At 41.7% G+C, this 27,066-nt stretch overlaps 1 protein-coding gene across 1 annotated transcript in view; it reads right to left on the bottom strand.

Annotated features, from left to right (window-relative positions):
* Nucleotides 1-27,066, bottom strand: part of Cpa6 (carboxypeptidase A6) — a 285,009-nt gene that overhangs the window by 148,982 nt on the left and 108,961 nt on the right. The window contains exon 2 of the mRNA XM_055603520.1: nt 25,423-25,498. Within this exon, the coding sequence (XP_055459495.1) occupies nt 25,423-25,498 (76 nt within the window). The remainder of the gene's footprint in view (nt 1-25,422; nt 25,499-27,066) is intronic.

Below are 27,066 nucleotides of genomic sequence, written 5' to 3'. Positions count from 1 at the left end.
GCCACACTGGTTCTACCATGATACTCCTTACACGCCAGTCTTACCAGCATGAGCTCAAGAAGGTTTACCCAAAATCGGTTATTCTAGTAACTCAAGTTTTTAAGAAACACCAATTTAGGGATGATTAGAAGATCATTTACATAATTAAGAACAGGATAAGAATTATGATTTACGTAATGAAAAATACTTTTAAAATGTGTACACACACTAAAATGTGTTCATTTACTTCTGAGCTCTGGATATAAATCTTGTTCTTTCATTGACAAATCTCTTAAAACAGGAAGTTCGCGTTCCTTTGCTTTTTCTTTGGAGATAGTCTTTTTGTAAAAAGTAAAAATGTGTATTTATGTGCTCCTGCCTGAATTCATCTGTATCATAAGCATGCAAGTGCCCAAGGAAGCCAGAAGAAGGCATCAGATTCCTAGGAACTGGTGTTATAGGCAGATGTGAACTGTGTCTGATATGGGTGCTAGGAACTGAACAGAGTCTTCTGCAAGAGCAGTAAGCACTTTTTTTAAAAACTTTTATTAATTACACTTTATTCACTCTATATCTCCCCATAAGCCCCTCCCTCCTCCCCTCCCAATCCCACCTTCCCTCCCTTTTCTTCACGAATGCCCCTCCCCAAGTCCACTGATAGGGGAGGCCCCCCTCTCCTTCCTTCTGATCTTAGTCTATCAGGTCTCATCAGGAGTGGCTTCATTGTCATCTTCTGTGGCCTGGTGAGGCTGCTCCCCCCTCAGGGGGAGGTGAACAGAGAGCAGCAGGCCAATCAGATTATGTCAGAGGCAGTAAGCACTTTTAATGGAGCCATCCACCCCTCCATTCCCCGCTAGAGCCAGGGTGTCGATTAAGGCAGGCTATGGTAGGCTAGCCTACAACTCACTGTGTTAAAGTCATGATCTTCTCACCTAGACGGTGCCGAAGTGCTAGGACTGCAGATGTGTACAGCATTTTCAGCCCCTTCCCTTGCTCTGATTACTGTTTGATTAAACTGTACAGAACAAACATTCTAAAATGACCAGTTACTCGTGTATCAAATTTCTTTAAACATTTTACAGTCGTTTACAAAAATATTCAACATACCTTATTCCAAATGCTTGACCAGGCCAAATTTACCTCTTAAACAATGAAACTTCTCTTGTGAATTTTTACTACAAAAATAATAGTTATAAATGTAGAAACTCTCAAGGCGTTTTAGCCATTCTGTTAACATTTAGGAGTGTAAAATATCTACAATTTTTAAAGCTAAAACTCCAAATCTATGAGCATTTATTTTACATTTGGATTCGTGGCTAATCTGCCAGATTCTCGATGTCAAATATAATGCTAAGCATCAAAAACATGATCAATGTTTAAAACACAGAGGATCCCAGTGATTATGAAAGTTATAGCTAAACCTAATCCCCCAGTACAACATACAAATTGAATAACCTTTAATAATTTGTAATTGTAAACATTCTGCAGTGGAAAAACTTTGTTCCTTCAACCCAGGGCTGAGCCTGCCCCTGTCTGTCTTTCATGGCCCCAAGCTAAGAATGGTTTCTACATTTTTAAATAGTTACAAAAAGCCTATCTCAGCATTCATAAATAAAGTTTTATAGGAACACAGCTATGCTCATTTGTTTAGATATTGCTTATGGCTGCTTGTGGCTTCAATGTCAGAACTGAGCAGTTAAGATAGAAACCAGATGGCTCTTAAGCCTAAAATATTTACTCTTTGGCCCTTTACAGAAAGTTTCTGATCCCCTTTTTTATTTAGAATATACAAGTCATGCTGAGGTTGGGTTTCAAAACCCTAAATAAAGGATCATAGTAGCAGAAAGTTTTGCCTGAAGGTTATGTGGCCACCAGGGGTAAAGGCTTTTTGGAAAGGTTGTTCTTCTTCTTTATTAGCCCAGGGTACTTCTCACAACAAAGGCTGAGGCTTGGAAGAAAAGAAAATGAACCACTGTGGTGTGTGTGTGTGTGTATGTGTGTGTGTGTGCGCGCACGCTCCTTGTATGTCCACATGCGTGCTCAGAAAGACAGACATTCTGTTCTCCACGTACCGCAATATTTGTGGGACTGACACCCAGACCGGCAGCTTTTGGGCTGGGGGACACCCTTCTCAGAATGTTCATGACCGTCAGGACAGACTCGGGGAGGAGTTATAGAAATTGATTATCTTAATCCTTCTGCCACCAAGAAGTGGTGAGATGAAAGCATTTACCTGAGAACAGGTGAGTTCTGACCCTTTGGAGATTGTTTGCCTTGACTCTCAGTAACTTCAGGAAAAAAACTGTTGAGAGGCCTCCAGGCCATTACTTACTTAGGACACAGTTTCTCTTTTATAAACATCTCAAGGACCTAAAACTAAAGAAAGGCATGTACTCCAGTCAGGAGTGAGGTGAATTCAGAGCAGCAAGCATGTACGGAGAGGAAAAACCAGTGTGAGTGTTAAATGCAGTCTCTACCCTGAAGTCACAGCAGTGTTTACTTAAGTAACCCCTTCAGTGTTTACTTAAATAATACTTAAATATTTTATTTTTTGAGATAATTATATCACTTACCCCTTTCCTTTATTCCATCCAAACTCTCCCATAAATCCCTCTTCATTCTCTTTCAAATTTATGGCCTCTTTCAGTTAATTTAAATAATACTTTTTAAGTAGCTTTGATTAAATGAGGAGAAGTAAGGAAGAGGCAACTCACAATGCTTCAAAACAGAAAATTAACCTCTAACAAAACCCAGAGCAGTTGACTGGGTCATGATATTATTTTTTACTTTTGAAATTTATGTTTTTGGGTCAGTCCAAAGTGTATTTTTTTTTTTTATCATGAAGGGTGGACAAAAGAAGTTGGGAGTAATTAAAGATTAATATTGGGACACTGGGACTTGAACAGAAGACCTTTGTCGTCAATAGCTAGGTAGCTCTGTAATGCCTCATGCTTTCTTAGCTTATTCCAGAATCCCTGCAAATCAATTCATTCCTCAAAAGGCTTTCATGAAACAGTGTTAGCAATTGGTTCTAGAAGGGTGATACCTTCTGTGTAAAAGAATTGTATTTCAAAGAAATAACCCAAACCTCACTGAGAGGCCTTCAAGGTTTATAGGCTACGGCACGAAGGAGAAGGAGGAAGGAACACAGACGGGCATCTAATACCAAAGCAAGGGGGGGGGGGGGGGGGGGGGGGTCACAGTCTGTAAAGTTCTGAATGCAGCTGCTGGGTAGAACAGAACAGGCTCTATTCCAGGGGAGTAGAAAAGCTCATCTCTAAAGCTCTTCTGGCTCTAATCTGCCTAACCTTGTGAGCGCTTGCAGGGGGTTGAGGGACCACTTATTTCATCAGTTTATATATGGGATGTATGCTATGTGTCACATGGTATATGACAAGGGAGGCTGATGTAAAGTTGTTATGTTTTAATAGTGTATATATGCTATTATATAGGTAAATGTTGTACACACACACACACACACACACACACACACACACACACACACACAAAACAGGTGCCCACTCAGGTCAAGAAAGAAAACCTGAGCAGAAAAAGCTTCTGTTGCCTTTCTTCTGAGGCACACTTATTCGCCTGATGATGATGATGATGATGATGATTAGACACGTGGTATTACTATGTAGTCCTGGCTATCCTGATACTCACTATAGAGACCAGGCTGACCTTGAACTCATAGAAATCCACCTGCCTCTGCCTCCCAAGTGCTAGGATTAAAGACATGCGCCACTATGCCTGGCTCAGTTCTCCTGATTTTTAAAGTGATCGTTTTGTGTATCTGTTAGTAGTCTGGCCACGTAGCCAGTATTGTTTGTCTCGTCTAGCCTTTAACGTTTCGTCTCAGTTCTCTTGCCATTTGGGGCATTTTGACCTTTTTTCATTTCTTTCTCTGCACTAATCTGGAAGCCTCCCCTGCTTGTAGGACTCTCGCCAATGAACTCTCCCAGTTAGGTCAAACCACATCTTTATAGTTTTTAGGTGTTTGGTTCTAACAATTACACTGGATTTTGGTGTGAATTATTTTCTTTTAAACCTACACTGGAAATCTGAGTTGCAGACGAGGCACCTCATTAGCTAGTATAAGATCTCAGCCTGACATGACTGTGGCCCTCTTGAGCCTTTCCTTTCATGATTGTCCACAGCAACGGTCGGCAGTTTTACTTCCGGTTTCCCACAAAACAGAAGAAAAAGAATGAGGCATTGTCACAGGATGTGGCCAACGCTTTGATATTAGCTTAAGATAAGCCAGATACATGACAGCTGGGATGAAATCACTTTTTCCCCCAACCCCCAAAATATGTTCTTTCTTCTGAGACAGATTATGGGGATCCAGCTGTTCCTGATGTTTCTTAGTAACATGGCATGGTCAGAAAGTCTCCCGCTGGATTGCAACTGTTTAATCCTAGATTTGTCTGCTTCTCTTTCAATTGTCTCAGAGTACTCTGGGGCTGATCCTCACAGTCTAGAAGTTGTTGTTCTGGAAAATCACAATACTTAATATTTTCTGAAATCAAAGGCATGTTTTCTTATATAACCATTGGAAATCCAGAGTAATATCTATACAATAGTATAACCTACCGACCTTATCATGAGTGAGAGTTTTTAATCTAGGATTATAGTTTTGTTTAGTTGATATTTCTACCTGATTTTTTTTTTTTGGTTTGTTATACTTTCTCAATCTGTCTTTGTCTTTTGTGTTCTTGCTATTTTAGAAGAGTATAGTTCATTTATTTTGAATAAACAGTGTTTGACTAACATTTACCTATGATTGGATTCTGATTAAGCAATTTTTTTCTGAATATATTACAGAAGTGGCATTGCGGAGCTCAACAGTTAAGGGCCCTTATTTCTCTTGCTGAGAACCCAGTTTGGGCACCCAACACCCATATCAGTTGGCTCCCAGCTGCCTCTAACTCCAGTTCCCCTGACAGCCTTTGTCCTCTGAATGTATATGTGCACATGAACTCATGTAGCTAAATAGTCATACACATAAATTTAAAAAAAAAAAAAAAGAAAAAAAGAGGGGTGGCCTTGGCCCTTCTCAGTGCTTATACTTCAACAGACACATAATGCTGATTCACCCAACTCTTGCTGTTGTTAACCTTTCTCATGAGGCTAAAGTTGCATCTGATTTCTCCAATGGAACGGGTGGTTCCTGTACTTATATTAAATATCTTGTGGGGAATGTGTTTGTGACTCTACCTCAGCATTTCAAATATTTCTGTTGTAGTCTGGATGCGGAATGTTTCTAACAAGCTCACATACTCTGGGCCAGCTGGTGGCATTCTTGAATGGTGGAGCAGGCAGCTCTGTCAAATGCGCTGTCCAACCTGCCTATTGGGTTTTTAATTTCATAGATTGCATTTTTCAGTTCTATCTTTTAAACTTTTTGTTTTACAGGATGTAAACATTCTGGTTTTGCTGCCATTTTGAAAGTCGGGGTTTTAAATCTTTAGATGTGCAGTGAGCGTAATTGCCGGAATACACTTGGAAACTCTGTGGGTCCATTTTTAATCCCTTTGTTCTGACTCACTTGTGTTATTTTATTGCCCATTCATTTGACCTTCTTTGACATTTTGTGGACATTGTATTGCATTTTAAAAGTTATTTATGAAAATAATTTTAGGTATACCTAGGTGTGATTCGTTGCGACTTGGCCTTTCAGCTAAGATCAAGTGTCCCTTGCTGTGATTTGCAGAGCTTTCTGTTTGCTTGTGGGGCCCGGGAAGTAATCTGGGCTCATCTTAACCTGACTCCGCACTTGGGGTTCTTCCTGAACTGCTGAGGTATTCTGAACCATGCCTGCTCTACTCTTAGTCATGAAGTCTTTTGAGGCTGGCAGCTGTTCCGGGACAAACACCGCAACACAGTCTAGGCTTACCTGTTCTAAATTTTAGCCTTTCCAGCAATTTCTCACCACTTTGTGGTTGTGGCCTTCAGAATACGCCAGACTAACCTGTGCTATTTTAACACCAGGGCATTGTGCTAATGGGATTGTTTTCAGGAACACGTCTACTTAAAATACAGATTTCATTGTCTTGAATGAGAACACTGGCTTCCACTTTCCTCAGCTAGAGCTTTCTAGAGCAGGAGTTCTCAGCTTTCCTAACACTGTGACGCTTTAGTACAGTTCCTCATGCTGTGACCCCATCCACAAAATTATTTTGTTGCCACCTCATAAATGTAATTTTGATTCTGTTTTGAATCTGATAGACAACCCCCAAAGGAGTCGTGACCCACAGGTTGAGAACAACTGTTCTAGAGGAAAGTCTCACCATCTATCAGGAAATTAAAGTTTGTAGATTATAAGTCCACTTTAAACTTAGTTTTTGATAACATGGAAAACCAAAACTTGGGCGTTTTTCCATTTAGCAAGTAGCACATTTTACTTAATGTAAGGGTGACAGAATTTGTTGACGTAAGTATTCTGTAACATACTGTGTTAGGCTTATTTGGGGCCCAATGAACATTAAAAATTACCTCCTTGTTACAGCATCACAAATAGACCCAAACGTCTTTTACATATTTTACAAAAGGGACCGATTTACTTTTTTAAAAAAATTTTTGAGAGAGGATTTCTCTGTGTAGCTTTGGCTGTCCTAGAACTTGCTTTGTAGTCCAGGCTGGCCTCAAACTCAGAGATCTGCCTGCCTCTGGCCCCTCCCCAGTATTGGGTTAAAAGATGTTCACCACCACCACCTGTGATTTTCTTTTAAGTCATAACTTTTGCTTCTAAACAAATACTTTTTTTTGTTGTTGTTGTCCAGATGATGATCTAAGAGAACTTTGCAATTATTGGCTCTTTCTAGCTGTGACCTATATGTTCTGGGGCTCTGTATCATCACAAAAGGCGAAACAAGGGCAGAAGGTTATCAGAGTAATTCCTCTTTGGCTTTACTTTGTTGTTTCCATTTCATCCACTTATATATTGAATTTTAGTCATCTTCACCTCTTGCCTCTCTCATCCCCTCTTTTCCACCGAAACTCCTCTTTTCAGCACGTGTGCCTTCTGGTTTCATGCCTTCTTTGTGTATGTGATCCACTGAATTTAATTAGAATTTCTTGCTCAAGCATTGGTCAGAGGTTATTTCCTGAAGCAAGGGCAATTTATCAACGGTTCCAACACTGAACTAAATGAGACACTTTCCTCTCTCAAGTGTTCATTTTTAAGGTGTCATTATTATATTTGAAATCATGTTCACATAATTCACAGATCTGGTAGAAAACTTACTGAAAATAAATTTATAAAAGTACCTTTATAACATCCCAAATTAACTTGCACTACTTTAAAAATATGTACTTTGTAATTTTAATTTGGTGTACGCGTGTGCGTGTCTACAGGTATGGGCACCTGAGCGCAGGTCCCCAAAGAGCCCATCAGAGTCCCTAGAGCTGTCAGAACCTCTGCAAGATCAGCGAGTGAGCTCCCAACTGCTGAATCACCTCAGAGACCCCCTCCTCCACTTAAAACCAGATGTTACAGTCATGTTGAATTACATGTGTGTATGTATACATGGAGGGAGGGTTGTCTGTGTCATTGAGTACACTGCCCGCCGAGGCCAGAAGAGGATGTCCAATCCCCAGGAAGAGGAGTTGCAGATAGTAAGTGAGCTGAGGTCCCCTCGAAGATCAGTGCGTGCTGTTGACTGCTGAGCTTTCTCCAGTCCCCAGCCTGTGATATTTTAACATTGAGGTGCTTTATGCTAAAAGTTTATCATATATAAAAATGCTTTTACATATACGTATGATTGCATATGCCAATAGAATTAAGAGTGGAAATACTAAGAAGTGGGATATGCCACAGTGATGATATCACAAAGCAGAGAGGCAACGGTACTCAATTAAAGTAGCTGCATTGTTGTGTTGGCCTTGTCTCTGTGAACTTCATATTTTAGCGTCTGCTCCCATCCATGCATGCTGGACATACCCCGTCTCCATGGTGGATGAACAGCTTGGGTCATTCTGCCTTGGCCTTCTGCTTCCTTTGGCATATGTCTTCAGTTCAGGAGACATCCCACCTGCGCATGCTTTTCACATGCAAGCCAGCCAACCTATAGTCCACCCCCATAACCTGCCTTAGTGGATTCTCACACGCAAGACTTGAGATCTTATCCCAACTCTTCCCTGACCTCCTGCCAAGTACTAGACAACCAGGGACAGCTTCTAATTCCAGCTGCTGAAATGAGTCAAACGAGTCAATCCTACATTACTTTCCCCACCCCATCTGTTCCTTCCCACAGAAACTACAGTAAAAGTGTTTTCTCACAGTGTCTTCTGTTGCTTCATGAACAAGCCCTGTGACTTCAGGAATGTGGGGACACGGTCCAGTCATTCCAGTTTGGTATCTCAGCCTAACATAACTACAAAAAGTAAGATAAACATTTTCAAGAAAGGACACGAATACTTTTTACATAAGTCCTGATGTTGAGACTAAAGTACGAACCACTGTGTTTATAAAATGAACAAAGTCTAGTACACTGTCACATGTCAAAATACCACCCTCTGTGGAGATCAGAAGGGCTAGAGAGCACACGCGCACATTCCTGTCCATAGTAAAACCCCGAGCATTTCCTATACTTGTTCAAAATGGAGACAGCCATTGCAGAACGTCTACAAAATGACTTAGAGGTGACTGCAAGGCCTCCTATGGGATATGAGATGTTTCCATGGCTCCTTTATAAATACTATATAAATAATGTGTAGTGGACTGACTGTGCTGGCTCAGTTTAGTTCAACCAGCAATAACCACAAATACCAACCTGCACATACCTTTGAAATACTTATTCTTGTCATGGATAGATCCTTAACAATACTTGTTGAGGCAGGGTCCTGGAGTTTGCTCTGTAAAGCAGGCTGGCCTTGAACTCACAGGGATGCACCCATTTCTTCCTCCTGATTGCTAGGATTAAATGCATGCATCACCATGCCTGGCTTAAATACATGTTTTTAAGTAAAATATGTAAGTAATATTTTACACGTATTTATCTACCTCATTTCCCAGTTTTTCCAATAGTCACCACACGAGAATGTAGGAACTCAAATGCTTTAGACTCTTTGGTGGTATCAGAACTGGGATCAAATATTTATTGAAATATCTGTCACACAGAATCATTTTCACAAGCTTATAGTGACGAGTATGACCCATATTTTAAAATAGTTTTGTACCAAGGTTAAATATTAAACATCAGTTTTGGTGATATATGAAAGTCATTTTAATTTGTGGGCCTGTGAAAACATAAGAAATCATTTGACACCACAAATGTTATAAAAAACTAGAAAAGTAACTGTTTGATCCACGTTGTCTCTGAGTTAGTCAACTCGATTGTACAGCGAATTGGCAAAAGTGTAGAGAAACAGAATTCTTAGACATTTCTGTTTGGATTATCAACAGACAAAGTCTCTGTGGAGGGCAAACTGAAAAGCACCCAAAAATTAAAATATACAACCTCTTTGTTATATATTCTGTTCCAATGTAAATTCCATTTTAAGAGCTTACTCTCCAGGTATATATGAAGTGACTTTTTCTCAGGTCATTATAACGATGAGTTGGAATAACACAAATCTGGCATCTTTGATAAAAATAATATAATTAGAAGGTTGATTAAAGAAACACTGGTATGCCCATACACTGTAAGACCATACAACTATTAAAAAAGAATAAGGAAGCTTTTAATGTCTTGCTGTGGCATGACTACCAAGAAATACTAAGTGATAAAAGCGTTAATACATGTTTTCACATTTATATATCTATTTGCCTTCTTGGATTTATATAAAATATTCTGTAAGAAGCTGTGAACTTGAGTTGCCTGTGGGTAGAATTAGGTAACCAGAGGTGTGAAACAGAATTTAGTTTTTTTTAAATTAATTTATTTTTTATTAATTACAATTTATTCATTTTGTATCCCAGCTGTAGCCCCCTCTTTTGTCCCTTCCCAATCCCACCTTTCCTTTCTCTTCTCCTACCATGCCCCTCCCCCATTCCATTGATAGGGGAGGTCCTCCTCCCCTTCTGTCTGACCCTAACTCATCAGGACTGGCCTCATTGTCTTCCTCTGTGGCCTGGTAAGGCTGCCCCCCCCCAGCCTCAGGAGAAGGTGATCAAAGAGCCAGCCACTGAGTTCATGTCCGGGACAGTCCCTGTTCCCCTTACTAGGGAGTCCACTTGGAGACTGAGCTACCATGGGCTACATCTGTGCAGGGGTTCTAGGTTATCGCCATGCAGGATACTCCATACTTGGTTGTAGTATCAGTCTCAGAAAAGACCCCGTATCCAGATTTTTTTGGTTCCATTGCTCTCCTTGTGGAGTTCCTGTCCCCCCTTCTTTCATAAGATTCCCTGCATTCTGCCCAAAGTTTGGCTATGAGTCTCAGCATCTGGTTTAATACCCTGCTGGGTAGAGTCTTTCAGAGGCCCTCTGTGGTCGGCTCCTGTCCTGTTCCCTGTTTTCTCCCTCTTCCCATGTCCATCCTGTTTGCCTTTTTGAATCCCTTGGTATCATATAAATACATTTTAATGATCTTGTGTTTTATATATCTTCCTTAAAAAGAATCCTCAAAAGCCAATGGATGGCTCATTACAATCAGGAGATTAAGTATGACAAAATTGATTTGTGGAGGCCAACTGGAAGGATTCTATTTTGAGGTTTGATCTGGCATTTGTCTATTATATTCTTAGAATAGTAAGAAGGACCCTTCTGTGTATATGAATTGTTCCATGTGGTGTGTGAACTTAATTATTGAATTATTTCTGATTTCAGGGTCACTTTCATCTTTCAGTCATATACAGTTCCCAAAGGAAGAGGAATACAGTATTTTCCCAAAACTGTTTTAATTTTTACAATTAAATTTTTTCCTTTGATGAGAAAATTTTAAAATTTGTTTAACTTTTTCTTAAATAACAAACATGTTTGTTCTTTCATGAGTTTTGTCCTTCATTACACTTTAGGACTGTGGTTGTCTAAAAGAAGGAAGTGATTTATACCTTAAAGTAGATACTAAAAAACTCGATAGCCCCCAAAACATGTCCATGGATTTTTATTTAAAATAAAGTGAAATCATTGTAGACTCATTGAAGAGTGTTGGAAATGCTCAAATCTGTAACCTTGGTCTGTGGTGTGCATCTGCTATGAATAATTTCCTTCATACCTTTTCTTTGAGAATAACCAAGGTGTTGCTTGGCCCATTCCAGGCTATCCTACCTCTAAAGCTTCTGAGGGTCACACTGAGCTGGTGATTCTGTGATTGATTGGTTTTGTTCCACTTTTGTCTCCAAATTCTCTTTTAGGTCTGTCCCCATGTCTCTTCCTGTCTCAGCACTGTTCCATATCTTGAACCCTAATTAAACCTGTGGGTATCATTAATACTTTTCATCCTTCTGATAATAAGATAGTAATTCCCAACTTTAAAACATTCACAGCAATGCCTTATCTGGGAGACATGGAAGGTGGAATTTCTATGTGGAAGGGGTGTGTGCACAGAAATATTGCTAGGAAAGGTGAAATGATGCTGAGAAAAAAATGTCACTAGCCAATTTCAAAATACATTAGCTGGTGATGGAGGTTGTGTGGGGTGAAGGCGAAGGGAGCTACACTACCTGTTAACCTTGGCTTATCCTAATCCAGTTGATTTGTTGTTCCTTAGTACTCAGCAGTGAATGAGAACATGTGCTTCTTTAAGGAACCCCAAATCTGAGAACAGACTATATAGGAGAATAACACGTTTCATTATCAGACAGAAAGGGACAGAATACACCTAGTTCTGGTAACTGATTGAACACAGCTTCCGGATGAGTCAGTGGTAGAGACACAACCTTCTGGCAGGCAGGTGAGGAATGGACTCACCCTCACTTTCTCCACCCTTCTTTGCACAAACACCCTCTTTCAGTGATGAATTCCTTAGCCCTTCCGCTTAACATTGTACTTCCTGATGCCCAGCCTTCTTCCTTTTAACACAGTGACCCTCCACACACACATTTACCCCTGGCTTTTTATCAGTCTTCCTCAACTACAGTTTGTTTCTCAAGGAGGGGAATCACTGCTGTTTTCTTTACTTCTTTTGCTCTTAACATCTAAAACAACACTTGAAACATAGTGGTCACTTAATAAACCCTTGTGGAAAAAATTGTTACGTATATATAAAGGCTTAGTGATTGGAAAGATACAATGTATTTGGAGAACAGAGAATAATCATGCTTCATATATCTTTGAATATGCGTAAGGGATAAAATCAGAATAAATATGTGGGGTTCTACTAATCCACCCCTGCCTTGACACAGGGAACATTCCCGAGTGCCTTGTGCAAAGGTTCAGTTTCCACTCATGGCTATATCATCACATAGATTATAATGCCCCAAATAAAAGATTTAGTTTAGGCTTGTTGAAAGAATGAGAACTTTTGTGTCAACTTTTAAAAAACTCTCTTATTTCTTTTTTTAGATTACGGGTCTGAGTATTTCTGTGCCTGCAGGAACCAGAAGAGAGCATTGGATTCCCAGGAGCTGAAGTTCCAGGCAGTTGTGAGCTGTCCGATGAGGGCGCTGGAAACTAAATCAGGTCCTCCACAAGAGCAGGACATACTCTCCAGCAGTGTGCTTTTAGCCACTGGCCCTCTGTAGCCCTGACTGGTCTCCTTCTCAACTGTGGTCATTCCAAGCTTCTAGGATAGTGAATGGAACCATAGAGCTTGGAGCTGCTTGTCAGACCGGTGAGGTTGGTTTTAGAGTTCTTTTTATCTGTTATGGCAGCTTGAGCTCTGGCAACATCTGGACCAGAATGTATACTGGTTTAAACTAAGTACTTTCCTTCATTTTGAGGACAGTAGATTTTTGCTGTAGACTTTCCGCCATGTGATTTGAGGAGAGGCCCATCCCCCATACAGTTCCAATATGCTTTCCAGCCTTATAAGAGGCCTTGCACAGCCAGTGGACTAGGAAGAGCATGGGTTTGGGGGAGTTTATACAGGCTCAGCCTCAGATCTATTCATCTGTTCTGCCTCGGCTTCATTAGACAAAACACAGACAATTGCCTCAACCCACAAGGAGGCTGTGCTAAAATAGAAACCCAAAGAAAAATGATTTTTGGTGCCTTGTCAGTGTGCCTGTAATTACTATATATATGGGGGGTGGGGACATCGAGAGCCTCTTCAGTTTCCAAAATGTCCCTTCATTCTCCAGTATGTGCAATCATGCCTCTTTTTTGCTCTGAGATTACTAACTCAGAGCCAGTTCTGCCTTTTGGAACTTCCTCATGTCAGGATGTGCAAAAGCCTCCAAGTCTGATGACGCAGAACACCATTAGCTGGCCCCAGGATGCTGCACTCCAGGAAGCAGGTGTCTGTCCGCCATCCTCTCTTGCTCTGTCTAGGAGCTTATCTGTTAGTTTTCTCCAGAGCCACAGCTGAGGCAGACACTTTTGAGTGTGCCTCAGAGGGCAAGCAGCTTTCACAAGCCAGTTTCCTGGTCTGATCCTGTTTCCAGTTGGTGCTGTGACAGTTGTATAAGGTGTTATGTGGCTACATTTTACTTTTGGTCAAGTTTGATATCTTAGGCCATATCTAATTTCCTCCCATTAAGCTTCACCACATGGTCACTTGCTAAGTTCTGTTCTAAAGAGAATTCTCTTCTCTGCTTGTTTTTCTTTCTAGCCCCTACACTGTGCCTTCTCTGGAACTCAGCGGAGGCCACTCTAAGAACATCTGAAATGGGGGCCAGGAAGGCACAGTGTCCAACTCTTAATCCCACACACTTTGCAAACATGAACACTACAAATGGGTCTTCTGTGTGCTGAAAATTTTCAACCTTATTTTTTTTTTTTTACTTTAATGTCTAGAATCTGTCCGATCATGCTGCCCTTGCAGAACTCTGAACTTTTACTTCTAACTTGAGCTCAGCTCTTCTTCAGTGTGTCATTTCCTGTATCGTTTGTACTAAAACAAACAAACAAACAAAAAAAAAACAAAACAAAAAAACAAAAACAGTATGTCTAATATACAGAAGAAAAATATTTCTTGGTCATGTATCAGATAAAGGTGGGTATTTCTTGTGAAGTTTTTTCCTTGTATAATATTTTGCATATCCACAGGCTTCGCTGTTCCCTTGACCTCTGGTTTCTCTGTCATTCAGAAAGCAGCAGGAGGCACGGAGGAAGAACCTCCATTCTTTAAGGTCTCATTTCAGAAATGACCCTTGTCTCTTTGTGGCTACGTCCTGTTGGCTATGCTTAGTTATAAAGCAACTAACTAGACACTGGGGAGATTGTAAAACGTGGTGTTCAGGAAGGAGAGAGAAAAGAATGTGTTACCTCACCGACAGTCTACCATATAATGGAGATCAATCTAGGAGTCCTGGAGAGCTTGGAACCCTGCACTCAGATGCATGACATATATATATAAACTCCGCCCCGTTGTTTATGATTTTCCTTGCCAGAACTTACATTCCTGGGCTTCTGAACCTCTTACTGCTATTTTATTTTTTTTCTGAAATCTTGACTATAACCCTCTCCTATAGCTGCTCATGTATTAGCCGTTGATGCTGCCTTCGTGCTTGATGAATCCTCCCCAGAGAGCATTGTTCAAAGATTTGATGAAGAAAAGGGGGTTGAAATTACTGGTCAGAGAATTAACTTCCAAGGCTTGCATTTTTATATCTCCTGTTAAGGTTCATTCCGCTTATGGTTCTGTTGCATAACGTATTTATACAAGTTATTAAGAAATAAATTACATAAGGCGATACTTAAGCCCTGTGAATGTCAATATTTACAATTTATTTTGGCTACCTTAATCAAGTATTCACTTTAGTAAGGACTCTGAGGAAATTGGGGTGACCCCAAGAGATTTTGCTATTTTAAAATCAGTTCTATGCTTTCTTCGTAGTTTGCAAATATTTCTTCCAGTGTTTGCCAAATATTTACACTAAACAGTGAGCTCTATGGTATGTAGATTTAAGCACAAATTTCACCCTTCCTTTCCCAGTCTCTGAGTACGCCCTCAGTTAGTTATACTCTTATACCTGGAAAATGCAAACTCTAATACTTACTGGCAATCTTTTAGCTATGCTGAGGTGCCACATACTTAAGTGGATGAATCCCATTGTTACTCAAGGAAGAATTTAAAGGACTGGGCAGGAGACGTGGCTAATGGCTCAGGGTCACATTGCTGATAGACAGTATTGTGAAGGAAGCCATGTCTACCTGTAGCAATCCCTGGCTCTCTCCTGCAGGATATCCTGCCTCAGTCTATGTGGGTTTCTCGGTGATACTTCTTGTTCTCGGCTATACATCTGAAAAATATTTCAGAGCAAACTTTTTCTTAAATCATGTTCAAAGGAATTCCTTCAATTGGAAGACTCTTCTGTAGAATGGAGTGCCACTTTCATCTATGAAACTGAGATGTTTAATGCCAGTATTCTGTACGTTAGGAGGATGATTATATAAGGTAATGTGTTTTGGACAAATAACAGATTGCTAATCATATAGTAAGTGTGAACAGTGAAATTCCTTCTTTTTCCTTTTCTGGTGGAGATAGAGATGGGTAAGGGCCTCATGTTATACCACAACGTGTCAGAGAAACTGAAATCCCAGCAGGGACCCATGGAAGAGAACTGAATATCTCAGCTTTAAAGAAGTCTGCTCCTATAATGCAGCCAACTAATCAATTATGAGAATTGCAAAAATCTTGCCTAATGACCCAATCACATAAAGGACCCACTACCTTTCAGTGTTATTTCCCTAGGGACCATATTTCAACATAAATTTAAGAGGGGATAAACCATATTCAAACCCTCAAATCACTTTTTTATTGAAATTTAGAATCAAATTAATAGCATAGTATCTTAGCCAGGGTTTCTATTGCTATGGTAAAACACCATGACAGAGTTTACTTCCACATCAAAGTTCATGATAGAAAGAACTCAAGCAGAAGCCATGTAGAAATAGACTTGTCTGGCTTATTCCTCACGGCTTGCTCTGCCTGGCTTCTTATACAGCTCAGGACCACCTCACAAGGACAGCATGCTTCTTCCCAGGCTGGTCCCCTACCTCAATCACCAACCAAGAAAACGCACCACACACTTGCCTCCAGCCCAGTCTTATGGAGGCATTTTCTCAATCAGGATTCCCTCTGCCTTTATTCCCGGCACTAGGAGGCAGAGGCAGATGGATCTCTATAAGTCTGGGGCCAGCCTGGTCTCCGCAGAGAGATCCTCAAAAGATTCCTCTTCTCAGATAAGTCTAGGTTTCTGTCAAGTTGACATAAAAACTAGTGGGTACATATGCACATGGTTTTGGAATCCTTATTATACCTTAGTGAATTCTGTTACCCAAGACAATTTGTTGACCTAATGGATGGCTACCTGTTTCATGTAAAGCTTTGGATACAGGAACTGAGTTTCATTTTTAGAAGAAAGAGTAATATTGAAGAAGGGAAGAAGGCTACAGACCACATCTTATCCTTCCCTTGTTTATTCTACTTATTCCTTTTACAAAGACCCAAGACTTGCTCTGTGTATCATCAAAAGGTTATAACTATCATAAAAATCCTTACCCTAGTTGCACACACAGAGGCATTTTCCTTCCACTCAGTGTTGTGTCTCTAATGGGGAAAACCAATTAATTTTGTGACGTAGCACCTCAACTTCTCAGAATCCCTGCACTAGGTCAGTATCTTTTTGTTTATTAGTAATGCTGCATGCTCTGTGCTTTCTTCTTTCATCTTTCGTAATAACACCACATTGATTCTTAGATCACAGTCAGCATTCAAAATGTGGACAAACTGTGAGAGAACAGGAGGAACACTGATGACTAGATAACCACAAAGTAAATGTAATTATCAAGAAAATGTCTTAGAAATGTTTAATCCCGCCACATCTATGCAACTAAAAAAAACTTAAAATGGGAGAAAACAGGAAACTCCCTCAACGAAGTGAAGTCTTTGTGGTTGTAAAGGATGGATAGGTCAAAGCTGCTTTGGATGTTTTGGAGCACAAACCCACCACCCATGTATCCGTAAGAGCTATTTTTATGTTCTAAGGAATGAGTTTGCTAATCAAGTATGTCAAAGAATTAAACAGGTAAGATATTTTTGATTATACAAAACCACAGATTGACTTCTAGGCAAAACAGCTGAGTTCTGATTTTCAAATTCAGATGCTCTGATAATCAGCATTGTTGTATTCATTGTTAATTCCCAAAGGCAAGAATCTCAAATGACAGATTATAGATCTCACAGGTGGCTTTCTCAGGAAACTTCTCATCAAGCCTCTGAAGGAATTCTACTCCCTCCATAAACTTTTCTTGGTAATTGAAGAAATGAACAATATTCTGTATCTCATACTTTTGCCCATCACACAATATCACTGAATGCACTAGCTCTACATTTGTAAGTAAAAATATAAGAACAAATATAAATGCTGCCCTATAATGACCAACAAAAATATGTATAGCATGAAACACAGGTAAAGAAATACTAAAGGAGCCTTCGGAGCCACACCTAGGCTGTGGTTTCTGGAAACAAGATAGGTAAACTGTTTTAGAATCCTTTCCTTCTTTAGATGCCTCCCCATCTACTATCCACATCCACAGAAAGCTTGTGTTTTAGATCTATAAGATCTAATCAGTCTAATAGAGTTGAATTCAGGGGGGAAACACAAACTAATACGGGTGCTAGGATGCACTCATCAGCAGGATCCAGTGCCAGTCAAAGAATTAAATGGGAACCTGGTGCTTTAGCCTCAGCTTTAAAGATCAGTGATACTTACCATATGGGCAGCCTGAGAAAAGCAGTTGGGTGAGAAACTACAGTTAGTGCAGTAAGAGTAGGCAGGGACAGATACTGAAAAATATTAGGCAGGCAGACAGCTATCATCTTGAAGGGCTGATGTGTTACATCAAAGGATCTATGCAACAGACTGAGAGTCTGTTACCTTGACTACACGTTGAATCTCCTAGAATACTTAACAAATACTAATAGCCAAGCATCATTTGAGCAAAGATTCAAAATCTCTGACACTGGGCCAGGTGTTAGCCTTTTATAAAATGTTTCCCAGATCCAAGCACGATGGTACATGACTGTACTCTCAGATACTTGGGAACTTGAGGCAAGAGGATTATAGAGGGGCTACACTGTGAGTTTGAAGCCAAGTCGAAAGATTTAGTGAGACTGGATCTCAAAATAAAAATGTGTTAGGGATGTAGGGATGTAGCTAGGTAGCAGAACACTTGTCTACTGCCCACTGGTCCTAGGTTAATCCTCAGTACCTCAAACAAAGCAAAATCTTTACAGGGATTTCTATGTGTGGCCAGGACTGTAAATTACTCCTGTCATCTGTCAACCATGGAGAACACTTAGATGGTGTTAAGTTGGGGTAATTTGTTCAGGTTCTTATTTCCTTACAGTATCAGGAACACGGAGAGAGAGAACAACAGGCAGGATGCCTGGGAGCCTGGAATATCTTGTTAGAAAGAGGACCAGGACCATGATGGGGAGAGTGGTAGTAAGGATAGACTTAGGCATCTTCCTTCTGGGATTTGGATCTTGGAATGTGTGCATGGGGTGGGGATGGATGGAGGATGAGTGGGCTACAATGACCACACATTCTTGTCTGTACTGACACTTTCTAATTCTTCTATTGAGCGCTGTGGTTTGCTTTCCACCCTTTAACTCTGGACTGACCTTGTCCTTTGGCAGCAGTGAAGTCTTGCACAAGCCTGTTCCCTCTCTTTCAGAGCTCTGTGACTCCACAACAAGTCACTTTGTGTTAGCCATGTAGATAATGAGGCACATCGCCCACGTGTCCTTTTATTCCAGCCTTCAGCCTTCAGAGCACTAACTGCATGGGAGGCCACGAGAGGTGAGGATTGTGCTGCAAAGCCCTGCCAAGATCATCTTCTGTGAAACCCTGCTGGGCTGACCTCTCACTTTTCTGCCAAGCACCTCAGAAAAGACAGTTTCTCCTATCTAACAAGAGCATTTAAAAAACTCATCTCAAAAGAGGTTGCACAGTCAAAGTACCAAGTCTTACAAATAGGAAGGAAACACGGTGTGTACCAGCCTGAGGTCATACCACCAACCTACTTGCGTCATTCGTGGTCTCTAGGGTAACCAGAATCACCATCCCCATGATGCCGAGGAAAGCTTCTGCAAGAACGCTTCTTGTGAGACCCTCTTTCTTCATATACCGTATATTCTCTCACTGTGCTGGCACTGTTGGGTTTACTAATTGTTAACAGCCACAAGGAGGGAGAAAACTGTGAGCAACGTGTCAAGGTTGTACACCTGGACTTGAACCCACAACCACATTTGATGGCTGACCTGTATTCTTAGTGCTTCCCTCTCTTTCAAAACTCACACCAGAGGAAACAAGAATGCTTCACAAAGCCTTTGTCAGAAAAATGAATGGTTGGTTTTCTTGCTTTCTACTGAAAAGCATCTTCAGCTGGAGCACCAGTCCGTGGCTGTTTACGGCCACTGTGTTGGATGCGTCTTGATGAGTTATTGCAGATTCACTAGCCCTCACTCAGATTCACCATTTCTGTAGGTCAGAAGTCTGGGCATGGTGAGGCAGGGGTCTCTGCTCAGGGTATCTCTGAGCTGAAATCAACGTGTCAGCTTTGCTGTGGTCTCCCGTGGAGTGCAGAGAGCTCCACTCTCCCAGGTATTGGTAAAATGTATTGGTGAAATAGATTTCTGGGAGGTTGTAGAAATGAGGTTCTATGTTCCCTTTTGTAAGCTAAGGATCACTCTCAACAACTACGAGTCACCTGCAATTTTTTGCCACATGGCCATGCCCAGCATTGGATTTCCTCCAGTCGGAAGTGGGCCTCTTTCATTTCCTCTCCCACACCTCACCCTTTTGAAGGGTTCACATGAGTGGGTCAGGGTCACTCTCCATACTTTACGATCATCTAATTTGGGAATGCAATTGTGTTTACAAAGTGCTTTTATAGAAATGTCTAGATTACTGTATCTAGGAGGGGATGTGGATCCTCCTTGAATCCTCCTTCCCACAGGAATGAGTAAAAGATTTTATAAACATCTGGCTATGATGTCACATGCTTGCAACCCTAGCACTTGAGAACCTAAGGCAGGAGGATTGCCTTTTAGAGGGAAGCCACAATTCAACGTAGAAAGACTTTGATGGAAGGGAGCATAGGTAGAGGAAGAGGGGGAGAAAGAAGGAGACAGAGAGGATGAAATAGAAAGAGAAAAAGGAAGGGAGGCAGAGGAAGAGAGGTAAAGAAGAGAGAGAAAAAAAGAAACTGATTTTCCTTGATTCTATGAGCAGACAACCAGTTTCTAATAAAGTTGGGGCCCCACAACTTCCACAGTAGGAGCTTGCCATCCCTTTTCTTCCTTACAAGTCTCCCAGCTGATAATGCCATCTAGTTGGGTGTCTGAATATATAAACTTCCGGCAATTACAGGGGCTCTAGAGCTCCTACAGCCCAGCTATATGACTTTCAGCACACCCATGAGGATTAGACTACATGTCTGTACATTCACAACAGCGAAGAACTATAAAAATGGGAACCTGTACTCCAGATGGCACCAGCAACTCTTCCCTCCCCCTCCCCCCAGATGTAATGTTCCTCACGGCAGTGTGGCTTTCCAGAGTGAAATCTTAAGATTCTTGGTATGGCTGTCCTTGACATCTGACTGACTAACCAATTGATACCTTTGGGCTTGGGCCCCAGTGTGAAAACACGTGGTTGAGTCTTCTGTCAACAGGACAATCTCCTGTCCTGTCCCGACCTATCCTGCCTTCGATAAGGAATCTGGAAACAGCGATATCATTTGTTTTCCTTCAGTGAGGACTGGCTGATTACGTAGTAGATGCTTTGTGGCCTCACATGAAGCCGCTTCTCTTCCTTCTTAGCACAAAGAACTGTTGAGGAACTGCAGATGGAACAAAGTGGATTCTAATTTTGCTCACCTGCAGACAGCTCCTCTTTCATCATAACTTGATTTAAGCCTCGGTTATGGTCTTAATTAACAATTTAATTGGCTAGTGCTTTCTCAATCCAGTTCTCTGGGGGCACGGTTTTTCTGTTTAACTTTCTTGTTTCAATTCTTCAGCAAAACTATAAAATTTAATTAGAAAAGCAGGCAGCTTTGGAACAGCAGTCCTATGTCTAATTAGCTATGTGTTGACCGTACGCGCTCAGATTCCACTCAATATTGTATGGCCATTTTACATTTGATCATGTTTCAGATCAGGCATTGTGAATTTACAGCCTAAGCATGTCAGTGAATCACTTTTCACTTTCCCTAGGAGGTTTTGTTATAGCCAGTGAAATCAGGAAAATTAACTTAGAGCCGTCACATAGGAAAATGAAAGCCAACGGGCAGGATGTAGGTTGTTACTGTACTACAAGCCTGTTTTCCATGGCTGGAATAAATCAACATCAGCTTGCCTATTTAAAACAGAGCCCACTTATTATCTCACAGTCCTGCAGATCAGTGGCCCAGGTCCAGCTTGCTGGATTCTCGTCAGGGTCTGAACGGGCTAAAGTCAGAATATCCAAGAATGGGCTTGGGTGCATCCTCATTTGGGCCTCAGGGTCCTGTGATCTGTAGGACTGAGGCCACCATTTCATTGTTCAGCTAGGGATCATTTCCCAGAGGCCACTGTCATTCCTGGTCATGTGACTCCCAAGAATGGGTCCTAGCATAGCAGTTCGTGGACTGCTTTCTCTGGAACAATGATGAGCATTCCTCTGCGAACAGCTGGCGAAAAACTCTCTGCTTCTAAAGGTTCCTCAGATTTGCCCAGGCCTGCCTACCCCAGATAGCCTCCCTCTGCTCTACACTGTGACATCAACAAGGGAATGGCCATCCTATTCACAGGGAAGCTGTTCTGCAGGGCGGGAGCAGAAGGGTACAAAGATCTGGAGCCATCTTAGAATTCTGTCAACTATATCTTATTCCTTCTCCTTCCCCTCAAGAACACTGCACAGTTGCAAGGAAGCTGTCTGTGGTAACCCTGATCCAGTCCTATGAGCTCCAGTTCTTTCTACTCTACAGATTGCTTTCTTTAGCTGGCTGGGATCTCTGTCTGTACAGTGTGAAAGGATCACTTGCTGAAATAATTCAAATTTAAAATGACATCAAGGTAGAGGATGCTTCTAGGCAGGAAGTTATCTTAACTACATCGCTTGAGAAAGGAAATGAAGAAATGTGTAGAAGACACTCAACAGAGCAGCCCAACACACTGTCTTTAGAAGGGCCTGTTTGCATAGCTTTCCTAGGGCTAGCATCTGCGAACTTAGATTTTCAGAGGGTTCCTAGCATTGCCACAGATAAGAGCAGCTCAGCGTGCCTATGCCATACGTGCAAACAGCATGGCTCATGCCAAATACATGGCTTTCTTTTGAGAATACGGAATGTTGACGTGTTAGGAAAAGCATGGCATAATCAGGTCCCCATAAGAGCTATGGGCACCAAGTCTCTAAGGAGCCTCCTTGGCAGCCACCATTGTAAAAGTGCTGGGAGTTAGGCATGCTCTTTGTGGTGCCATTAAAATCACTCTGGGCGGCCTGAGCCTGGATCCCCCTCGATTGGCTCATGTACTGTTCCCCTCTACTGATTCTGCTTTCTGTCTTTTCACAGTGCACTGCACAGCTGTGAGCAGTTTTCACCATGAGTCACATGAGGCCTCACGGAAATCACTGAGTTCCTGATACCATTCCTTACTGCCGCTCTTCCACCCTTCTTTCAATTGTCTTCTAAGCTCCTGAAGCTCCAAGGTATTTTCTACCACGCTGACTGCTTTGTTTAAGGACTAAATGTAAGTAATTTTTAGGAATGTTTTTCTGTAACAGTTACATACAGGTTTCCTCTGAGATTGAAACATCCCATCCTGTAAGAAAGGGCTTTGAAGCCAGAAGCTAAACTACTCAAAATAGGAAGTGCCAGAAATTGATCAGATTCAGTAGGCCTCTCCCTCCAAGAGTAAGCATTAGATACGTCTGAGAGTCACTCGTAGATAAACAAAGCTGCAAAGAAGACTTTGACAGACGAGCAGCTGCCCAGAAGAAGCAGAAACCAGCCAAGATGCCTGAGGCCAGCAGATTTTCTCGGAAAGGTCACTCTCCAGTGTGTGGAGTTGACTAGGGTGCTCTGCATGTCCAGCTTTTTGGAACAGTGAACTGTTATTTGTGCTGGGGTGGGCTTTGGTGATACAGATGCCTTTGAGTCATTTCTCCTCCTATAACTCCAATAAAGCTTACTGCTTCTCCAAGTTGGACTTTGATGGTACTACCCATGCTTTGGACTGCTGTGGGCTCCCTGTGTCTGGGATGAATAGATGCTCATGGTGCATCTCCCCGGGAAAAGTCTTGTCACACGATAACCACTCATGTGACATACATATGGCCATCTGTGCCAATGGCCTTTTGGATGTACCATATATTTTGCTTCCATTTGTGAGGCAATCGTATCACTCTTGATCATGGCAAGTGACTACCACATGCATAAATGTATATGTGATGAAAATTAGATCACACATTTGTGGCTTCACAATATTGTTTTATTTCCTCCCGGGTTAGAGACTGAACCAAAGGCACCATGTGTGTTAGTGAAGCCACCACTCAACTAGATCCTCTGCCTTCATTTTTAATAACATTTTTAGGCCTATTATGTAAATAGACTGGCAAAATGGAGAAAACTAGTATTTGACTCAAAGAGTTGTTTCCTCAAACAGAAGTCCAGGTAATTTCACCTCCCCTGTATTTTCTTTTAAGGATTTATTTATTTATTTATTATACAGTTTTCAGCACGCCAGAAGAGGGCATCAGATCTTATTATAGATGGTTGTGAACCACCGTGTGGTAGGCTGGGAATTGAACTCAGGACTTCTGGAAGAGCAAGCAGTGTTCTTTACCTCTGAGCCATCTCTCCAGCCCAAGCTCTCTGCCCTGTATTTAAACGTGATGAAGGTGGACATGGGAAGGCCTACTTGATTTTTTTTTTTTTTTGTGCCTTTGCAGTGCTTAGCTTCCTGTTGGGATATTTGGGAAGTATCTGGTTATTAGCACTGAAAAGAATATTGTGAAGCAGATCATCCTGGCCTACTGCAGAAGGTTAACGCAGGCACCACAGGGCAGCCTTGGAGGGGAGGAGTGTTAGGAAATGTCCAGCAAGTCTTTCTGGGATTGGATAAAAAGAAAACAAACAAACAAACAAACAAACAAACAAAAAAAACCCAAAACGATGATATGCAGGAGGTTCTGAGGTACCGTTACATGTGTTGGGGTCAGAAAAGAGAGGGAAGAAGAGAGACCAATGACCTCAGAGTGTTGCAGGAAATTTGATTCCATTGTGAACCCCGAGACTGTGAACTATAAAAACCTGTTCATTGTTTGGTGTGGTTCAGCCCAAATACACACCTTTAATCCAAGAACTTTCTCTTTAGTGTAAATAGGTGATTATGGTGTAGTTCAGCCAGCCCTACCACACACCTTTAATCCTAGAACTTTCTGTACACAGGATTTAATAAAGTTAACCCTAGGTCAAGAGCAGTGATCAACAGAAAGGAGGGACTTTGAAAGAAGTGTATTTAAGACAGTGTGGAGAAGAAGAAGGAGCTTTTAGCTCTCTAGCTCTTTGGCTTTTTTCTTGTGGGCTGTTGGGTGGGCTAGCAGGCCTTTTCTTCCTGGACCATTAGCTTTGGGCTTTTGGCTTTTTGGCTTTTTCTGTTTTTTCCATCAGGATGTGAGCTGCAAAGGAAGATCAGCTGGGTGCTTTCTTTGCCTCTCTGAACTAGTAGGTTTTCACCCCAGCATCTGGCTCCTGAGTCTTCATTGGTAAAAATCGATTGTTTGGCATTTTCATTTTTTTTTAACAACATCTGAGTTCAAGACCCATTTCCAAAAAAAAATTGCAATATTTATATGGAAGGTGCCAAACAGATGAACCAACCCAGAGATAAAAGATCAAAGGCATGGCGATTATAAAAATCCACCTAGGAGTCACATGGAGACTGAGCTGCCTGTCAGCTACATCTGAGCAGGGGCCTGGGTCCTCTTCATGCATGGTCCTTGGTGGGTGCATCAACCTCTGCCGCCCCCACCCCAACCCCCACCCCAACCCCCACCCCAACCCCCACCCCAACCCCCACCCCAGGCCCAGATTTGTTGGCTCTGTTGGTGTTCTTGTGGAGCTCTTATTCCCCCACTCATCTACAAGACTCCCTGTACTCTGCTCTAAGTCTGGCTATGAGTCTCAGCATCTGCTTTGATCTCCTGCTGGATGGAGTTTTTCAGAGGATGTCTATGGAAGGCTTCCATCTTGTTCCCTCTCTTCAACCACTTCTGGTGTCTATTCTGCATGTCTCTTTACTGCTTCCTCTGGCTAATTATTCTACTTATTCAATTCCTTGCAAAGCCATGTAACAAACACACCACAGGCTTGACCACAGGACAACTGCATGCTCTGATACCTTGAGTCGGTGGTACATGCTCCTCAGTGCAGATGCTTCCTCTTCAGTGTTGGGAACGAGTCTTATCAGTTTATCACTAGAAAAGAGGTGGGAAGGGAAGAGTTACCATATAAGAGTAAAGACAGACATCTTTTCCCTTTTCTTTTTCTTAAAAAAAAAAAAAAAAAGGAAGAGGTTGTTTAACATATTGCCAATGGTGTGGCAGGCATTGCAGTAACAAGAAAGTCCTGTTAGTCTTCTCTGTCTTTTCTCTTTTAAACCTTTAAAGACACTTCCTGTGCTTTTAACAAAAGCGGCATAGCTTTTCGTTGACCCTTACGTATTGGTATTCTCTGATTGCTTGCAGCCTCTTAGTCTGAATCACTCTCAGTATTTCATCAGGGTTGGAAGATATAAACTCACATATTATGTCACCGTTTTACCTTTTAGAATGGATGGCAGTTTCCAAGATGAGGTAAGGCTAATGTGGAAGGCATCAACCCTCGGGGGTGATGTTTTTTTAGGTCTGTGTGTTCACTTCCAATTCTTAAGCTTTGCCAATTCCAGTGACCTCATCACACCGTCTTGGGGTCTGTGAATGAAAAGCCTTCTTGGCTTGCTGACAATAATTTGGCATGTTCTGAGCAGCTTTAGTCTAATGCTGCTTTGTGCTTTGGTTTTCTCAAAAGCCATACTAAACAACCTCTCAGTATCAATGTCACGGAATCCATATGAAAGAAAGCAGACGGAAGAACTGTCAAGTCGGTGTAAAACAATGCTAAATATCACCTTGGGAAGTTAAGTGTGAGCACGTAGCTTTCCTCTCGGCCTAGACACCCCTGACCTTTGTGTTTCTGGATTCATCAGACCCTGGCCTCTCCCACCTGACCCAATACAAATCTTGGCAGCACTAGGCAACTCAGCTGGGTGCTATGGCTTTTCTGATGGATGGATCACCTGACAGCTTGCTGAGAAACAGCTCCATCTGGGGCCCTGTCAGCTCCTCCAGCATGCAGAGGAAGCAATCTGGAGCTGTTTTACAGCCACAAGGTTTTTTTTTTTTTTTTTTTTGTAAGATGGATAATTCAGCCTGACACCTGGTTCTTCTGAGATTACCGGATATAAAAAGCCCACCACCCCCGGGATTATTAAACTCTGAAAATGGTAGCTCAAACGCAGCATTGCCATTTTTATAACAAAATGGTTTTTTTATTCCGGCCTTTATAAATTCCCAGGCACGGCTTCACAAATGTGTTTATTGCCACTTGCTCATCAAAGAATGGGCGAGCGGAGGGTTGGTCACAGTGAAGACAACAGAATGTAGCCCTTTCTCCTGTAAACCAGGAAGCTATGTGATGGGGTAATCAGTAGCCCAAATGCAACAAAGAGCCCTCTTTCTCTTTAGCAGGGAAACCCACATGGCCCCAGATGCCCCTGTGTATCTCAGCCAACAAAAATCCTATTCTTCCTGAATCTGATAGCTAGTATTTTTCTGAGGCAGGAGCCATCATTTGCTACCATAAACAGGGAGGCTCCGGGTATTGAGTTTAGAGAAAAAACACAGCTGGGCAGAACTACCAAGGTGATCTGAAGGATTTTCCTTTTTGTGTGTGTGAGCGTGTGTGTGTGTGTGTGTGTGTGTGTGTGTGTGTGTGTGTGTGTGTG

Source organism: Psammomys obesus, unplaced genomic scaffold, assembly GCF_907164565.1.
Source record: "Psammomys obesus unplaced genomic scaffold, mPsaObe1.curated_primary_1811, whole genome shotgun sequence".
Lineage (NCBI taxonomy): Eukaryota > Metazoa > Chordata > Mammalia > Rodentia > Muridae > Psammomys > Psammomys obesus.
This window is presented reverse-complemented; position numbering and strand designations above follow the sequence as displayed.